The sequence below is a fragment of the Peromyscus leucopus genome, chromosome 2 (assembly GCF_004664715.2).
Source record: "Peromyscus leucopus breed LL Stock chromosome 2, UCI_PerLeu_2.1, whole genome shotgun sequence".
Classification (NCBI taxonomy): Eukaryota; Metazoa; Chordata; class Mammalia; order Rodentia; family Cricetidae; genus Peromyscus; species Peromyscus leucopus.
In genome coordinates this window covers 127,201,374-127,208,245 of record NC_051064.1, presented here as the reverse complement: position 1 = coordinate 127,208,245, position 6,872 = coordinate 127,201,374, and the positions used below count along the sequence as shown (strand labels likewise).

At 51.3% G+C, this 6,872-nt stretch overlaps 1 protein-coding gene and 1 long non-coding RNA gene across 2 annotated transcripts; one reads left to right on the top strand and one right to left on the bottom strand.

Moving 5' to 3' along the window:
- Positions 1-796: 796 nt before the first annotated feature.
- On the bottom strand, positions 797-5,389 carry C2H1orf216 (chromosome 2 C1orf216 homolog). The gene is made up of 2 exons (XM_028885419.2): positions 5,079-5,389; positions 797-2,393 (listed from the first exon to the last, which is right to left on the bottom strand). Exon 2 carries the CDS (start codon positions 2,386-2,388, stop codon positions 1,696-1,698), a length of 693 nt encoding a protein of 230 aa, XP_028741252.1. The 5' UTR covers positions 2,389-2,393; positions 5,079-5,389; the 3' UTR covers positions 797-1,695.
- LOC119087453 lies at positions 4,294-5,723 on the top strand. The gene is made up of 2 exons (XR_005090913.1): positions 4,294-4,892; positions 5,306-5,723. It is a non-coding gene; the product is annotated as an uncharacterized LOC119087453 (long non-coding RNA).
- Positions 5,724-6,872: the final 1,149 nt, after the last annotated feature.

Here is a 6,872-nt window from a genome sequence, read left to right as displayed (position 1 = left end):
GTTCCTTCTCCATGTCATTGCTCACCCACTAGGAACCAACACAAAAGGCTGCACGACCTTCATGACTGGTCGGCCCAATAGGCATTCATCTCCAAGGCTTGAAGCCTCTGCTGGGGCCTGTCATCCCTGTTCAGAGGAGCCATGCAGAAAAAGAAAAGTGTAGTCAACCATCCTAAGAGCTTCAGAGGCTGCACTGACTCTGCCCGCTTGGGAAGCTGAGCTCTGGCTCCTCCCAACAGTCAGATTTCAGAAACAATGAACCAAACCAATTGGCCATTGATAGTTGCTAAAGCAGAGGAGGCTGCAAGGGGGAGGTGAAGAGAAGGGAGGTTTCCTCTCACGCCCGACAGCCTGGGGACATCTGGTCTATGACCTGCATGCCTATATGCACACAGTCCCCTTCAGCAGAAACTTAAATTAACATGGTGCTCAGGCTCTCCTCAGCGTGGCAATATGGTGTTTTAAAATTCCCTTCTTCTGTTCTTCAGTCTCTCCCATCCTCACCTCCCCTGGAGCCAAAGACAGGGTTCAAGAAGACAGTTTCTTTTTCTTTTCTTTCTTTTTTTCTTTTCTTTTTTTTTTAATTAATTAATTTATTTTTTATTTATTTTTTGAGACAGGGTTTCTCTGTGCAGCCCTGGCTGTCCTGAAACTCGCTCTGTAGACCAGGTTGGCTCGGAACTCAAGAGATCTGCCTGTTTCTGCCTCCCGAGTGCTGAAATTACAGACACGCGCCACCACCGCCCCTTGAAGATAGTTTCTTATATCTTTCTTTATCCCCTCCCCCACCCCTGCTACTGCCTCCACCATGACGCCAGTTCCCTCCCTGAGACCCATTCTCCACCAACTGCCCTGACCAAACAGCAGCAAATGTGCCATGGAAGGCTAGAGCAGCCAATAAGCCTCTTATCGGGCTGGAGGTGCAGCTCAGTGGTGAGACATTTGCCTAGCATGCACAAGGCTTTGGACTCAATCTCTTGTACTGTAATAAGCAAAACAAATGAAAAGCAACCACCCCAAATTAAATTAAAAAAAAAAAAAAGCTCTTACCAAAAAGCCAGCATTAGGGACAGCGGTCTTAGCTGATAGAGCAAGGTCTGGTTAAATGATGGGAAGGGGCAGGAGGTAGCCTGGGAAACTCCAGGAGAATGGATAACCACCACCCTCCAATATATGCCAGCAAGACAGGCTTCTTTCTCCAGGAAGCTGAGACTCGGTAGAGAACAAGGCTGGGGTAGACTCTGGGAACACAGGGGATGGGTGGGTGCCTTGCAGGTGCAACTGAACATATATTTGCACACACCTGCTCCTAAGTCTCTCTGCAAATACACATGTTCCTAACACACGCTTCTTACGCCAGCACTGGCACATGTAAGTCTCCGCACACAAAGGTTCATCCACACCCAACATAAGCCTGTACATTTAACTGATACATATGCATACAAATCTTTTGCGTGTACACCTTATTCGGGAATATATACACATTCCTAGGCACCTAGCCACACATGCATACATAAACACACATGCTACACATAATACATACAACTTCATCCACACATGCCTGGACATACCTGCCTACATGTGAGTACATACGGACTCACTTATGTTTACTTGCGCTCAGGCCAACTAATACTCATGTACTTACTTGTGCATAACCACACACAGACCTGCAAATACACACACTTGTGCGCGGCCTTAGCAATGGTCCTGGTGCCGGCAAGGTGCGTCCCTCTGTTGGAGACAGCGGATAAGTTCCTTTCGGTTGTCTAGGATGGTGTCAAAGCTCTCTTGCAGTCGGGCCTGCTGGTCAACCAGCTGGTGCTGGAGAGCCCGGATCCACTGGAGCAGTGCCAAGCGCCGGTACATCACCAAGTGCGCATGGTGTTTCTCCTTCTCCTGCTCTTTGTAGCGCTCCTGCGCCTGCAGCTGCTGCACAGCCTGGGCCACGGAGGGCAGAAGGGGGTCCAGAGGGCTTGGGCCTCGAGGGGTCCCACAGACAGGCTCTGGGCTGCTGCTGAGGCTGTCGGTGCTCAAGGAGCTGCTGGCATAGCCGATGTCCTCCAGAGGAGAGCAGACACTGCTGGCGGCACTCAGCTTCTCAGGCTCAGCCCCAGGGATCTCTGCACCCTCCGGGGGGCTGCGGACTCCCGCCTCCAGGAGCCCAGCGGCTTGGAAGACCTGGTTGTCAGAGGGTGACTCAGAGGAACTCCTCACCAGGGTGGGTTCCCTTTTGCCTGGCACACCATGCCAATTCTTATTGGCATCCTTCGCACTCTCCACAAAGTTGGAATTATTGTCTGCTTGGAGCTCGGGTTGACAGACTCCAGGAGGCAGGCCCCCCAGGAACTGGGCCCCCTCTGCTAGCCCTGGTTGGATGGCTGCGAACATCTGGTCTGTGAGGGGGAAGCAAAGAATGAGTCACACAGCAGGACAGGGTGGAGTGGCAACCGTGGCCCCAGGAACCTCTGCATGGCTTCCTTCTCTCTGATTAGCTGGTCTGTCTCCCTCATAGGTTTTCCCTTTTCCCTTGAAGGCTGACCGGCTCTTCATTCTACATACTCCCCCATCACTTCATTCTCTGTGGGAGCTTTAAGAACCATGTGTGGGTGACTCGCAGATGTGTGTCCAGCCCAGACACATATCTAGTCAACCTGGCAACCTACCAAAGTCTCTTAAATTCAACACACCCAAACAGCTCTCCTCTTCAGGGTCCTCAGGCAAAAGAGGTCTGCTACCTGGTAAGTCAATCTACCAGATGCTTAGGACCACCCTGGACTGCTTACCCTCCTTCCTCACCACCCGACCCCCACTGTCCACACTCTGACAATTCTTCCTCTTGGCTCTCACTTGGTTCTGGTCACTTTTTGTCCACATGACTGTCACAGACTTTTCCCTGACCTTCCTCCAGTTAAAAATATAAATGTAGGGGCTGGAGAGATGGTTCAGCAGTTAAGAGTACTTCCAGAGGACCCAGGTTCAATTCCCAGAACCCAAGTTGGATGGTTCACAGTTACCTGTAAAGCTAGCTCCATACCAACACCCTCTTCTGGCCTCTTTGGGCACACATGCGCGCGCGCGCGCGCGCGCGCGCACACACACACACACACACACAAATATTTTTTTAATTTTTAAAATGATGACCAGTTAAATAACAACAAATAATATTTTTTAAAAAGAACATGTATTAGCCAAGCAGTGGTGGTTCACACCTTTAATCTCAGCACTGGGGAGGGAAGCAGAGGCAGGTGAATCTCTGTGAGTTCGAGGCCAGCCTGGTCTACAGAGTGAGTTCCAGGATAGCCAGGGCTATTCAGAGAAACAAACAAAAACAGAAACAAAACAAAACAACTCTGTCTCTCTCTCTATGTGTGTGTAGACAGACATGAACCATATATATAAATTTAGCTCATACTTGCAATCTCAGCACTCTGGAGGCTAAATCAGGAGGGTTGCAAGTTCAAGGCCAGCCTGAGCTACATAGCAAAACTCTATCTCAGGGAAACAAAACTACCATTCTTGTAAAATGTGTACGTGTGATTGGAAATGGCTTTGACTGCTGCCCCTAAGAACTGCTAGACCTCTGCAGTCCTTGCCTTGTCTGGCTCTGCTGCATGATTACCACTCAGTCTCTCTCTTCCCACCAAACCACTCAGGCACACCACTGCCCAACAGTATTCATTTGGCCTCAGTATTGTGCACCATCCTTCCCTCTAAGCGCCTCCTTTCCACCTAGAAATTTCTGTTTTTGTGTTTAAAGTCTACCTGTCTGAAGCCCACCCATTGCGCCCTGCCCGGATGCATGCCAACTACACGGGAACTAGGACTCCTCTGGCTCCCCACTGCCCTCGGGTACTCTGTCCTACCCAAGTGTCTTTCCCATCCCTGGCATACATTGTTGATGGCTACCAAATGCCTAGTCAACCGGAGCTGTTTGTTTAAACGATCTCGTGATCGCTTCTAATCTGGCTCCTTGGCCAAGACTAAGAACTCCTTTGTGTACACTCTGCCGCGGCGGTTCTCAACCTGTGGGCCGCGACCCCCTTGGGTTGAAAGACCCTTTCGCAGGGAATGCCTAAGACAACTGCAAAACATAGATATTTACACTACTATTGATAAGAGCAGCAAAATTACAGTTATGAAGTAGCAACGAAATAGTTTTACGGTTGGGGGGGGTCACCACACCATGAGGAACTGCCTTAAAGGGTCGCAGCATTAGGAAGGCTGAGAACCACGGCTCTAGTGTATACGCAGCAGTAGCAGGTGTCAGGATTTACCTGCTGAGTGAATGAGAGCACTACAGTGGATTCCTGTACTTAGCGAGACAAAGTGATGGCAGCCCTAGGCGACTGCAAAGGACCCAGGGCTGAAGAGCTGGTCTCATTCTCCTCCTCCACACTAAGACGCCCCTCTCCTGAACCCACAGTAACAGGACTCTCTTGCAAGCCAGTCCGTCCCTTCCGGTCGGTTCGCCTTGCTCCTGGGACACACTCACTGTATACCCAGTTTGCTCCATCCTGCGGACCCCTCCTCCACTCCCTTCCCTCACGACCGCATTTGGGTTGGAACCGCCAAGAGGTTTCTACGGACCACATGGCCATGCCTGGAAGAACTGAGGACTCCTGAGTGAAGAATGCTATTAAGTCACGCAGCCTCTAGGAAGGTTCCCATCTAGGCGGCAGGGACCCTCCCCACACCCAGCAATGGGCAGAAGTCCTGAGAGTGAGGCGGGGGCAGATGTTCACCCCTTTGGCTTGTGAGAAAACGCCTGAAGGTCTTCCCTCCTGTCTATTTTAATTTTTTTTCCTAAAAAATCTGGCTAGGCTCACAAAGAACGCTGGGGTGAGGCCGGCATGGGAGTGGAGCTAAGGATCCAGCTTCAGAGTCAGTGAAATGTGAGTCCAGACATCCCAGGATCTGGATTTCCCCCAAGCTAACCCATAGTGTACGGGGAGGTGGGGGGGGGCGGCTGCCTCGAGGGAGACGTCACTGTGACCCTAATCTCTGCAGAGGTAGCTCCCGTCCCCGTCCCCGCACTCCCGCGACTGGGCCCCAGGCCCTCCATCAGGGCCCGGACTCACGGCCTAGAGGCGCCGGCTCCTGCAAAGCTGGCTACGGTTCCTCCCGGGCCTGGTAGCTGCGGGGTGGAGGGGGGTGAGGGGGTCCTCCCTGCGCGTGCACGCGCCCTGGCGTGGCTGCGTAGTTCCCGCACCGCTCGCCCAGCACGGCCGGGACTGCACAGTCCAGCGGCGTCTGCGTGACTGGGCGGGGCGGCCAGACCCACGTGGGCCGGTTCGGTTCTCCGCAGGAACTGCCTCCTCCCGCAGCTTGACCCGATCCTTCCAGGTCCGGTGTCATCTCCTAACTATCGTGGCCTCCTAACTATCGGATCCATCGGCTCGCCTTGCTGCAGACATGGCGACGACGTGCCTCCTTCCTGGGTCTCCCGGTGGCTCGGGAAATCCGCGAGGTCTCGGTCCGCATCCGGTCCGCTGCAGTCCTTACCCTGCCCGGCGCTCCGCTCCTTTTGTGTTTTGCACACACCTTTCTGCTGAAAAATTCTCCCTTCGTTAACTCGTAGATCTTTGAGGACCCTTCTGAATCCTAGACCTGGTTATTCCTTCTTCTATCCTCAGAGCCAAAGAAAAAAAAAAAGAACGTTTTTTCCTTCACAACATTTCTCACTGTACTATGCCTATTTGATTAGATTCATTTAGTGAAAGCTATGTGGATTTTGTTGGTTTGCTTGTTTGTTGTTTTGAGTCAGAGTCTCATTATGTAGCCATGGCTGTCCTGGAACTAATGTAGACCAGGCTGGCTTCCAAGGTATAGAGAGATCTCCCTGCCTCTGCCTTCCAAGTGCTGGGATTAATGGTGTTCACCACCAGGCCTGCCTATGGTCTAACACAGTGGTTCTCAACTGGTGGGTCACGACTCCTTAGGGGACTCTCCTAAAACCATCAGAAAACATAGATATTCACATTACGATGCATAATAGCAAAATTACAGTTATGAAGTAGCCATGAAAATAATGTTATGGTTGGGGGGTCACCAAAACATAAAGGGTCGGGGCGTTAGGAAGGTTGAGAATCACTGAGAAGATAAGAGTACCTGGAAAAGGGCTCAGGGTTGATGCCTTGTACCCAGTACCGGGGGTGGGGGTGGGGTGGGGGGGTGTTCTTCTTTAAAGGCCAAAGAACTTGGTGGTACCTTCGAGGTGGATTTCTGTGCTTTTGTCCAGGTGAAGAAGAATGTAAGACAGGGTCCAGGTTTACAGACGCCAGTGGATTCTTCCCAGAGTTCTATTTACTAAGCTGCTCCTCCTCCGGGGGTGGGGGTGGGATGCAGTTCTCTTTCTCTTCCTTCCTTTTGTTCCTTTTCTTTTCTTCTTCTCCTCTCCCCTCCCCTCCCCTCTGTGTGTGTGTGTGTGTGTGTGTGTGTGTTGTGTGTGTGTGTGTGTGTGTGTGTGTGTGTGTGTGCAGGTACCCAGAGGTCAGAAGAGGACATCAGAAGCCCTAGAGCTGCTGAGAACTGAACTCTGCTCCTCCACAAGTGAGCAAATTCTCTTAACCGCTGCCATCTCTCCACCCCCGAGACCCAATTCTCAACCAAATAACAGCAATCACTGACTCAATGATAATTTTGATTCCAAGTTGACTTCAATTCACCATACAACCTACTGACCAAATGACACAATCACACCAGCAAATATACAGAGAAGGGACATGGGAGAGAAACAATGTGATTGTGGCAATCACCATTTTAGGATGATGGATAGCAAGTTAGATGTGGTGGCCCACACCTGTGATCCCAGCACTTGGAAGGCAGAGGCAGAAGGATTTCTGTGAATTAATAGCCAGCCTGGTCTATACAGT

Excerpts from the sequence above, each read along its gene's own strand:
- C2H1orf216 (XM_028885419.2), bottom strand. The coding sequence starts at position 2,388 with ATGTTCGCAGCCATCCAACCAGGGCTAGCAGAGGGGGCCCAGTTCCTG.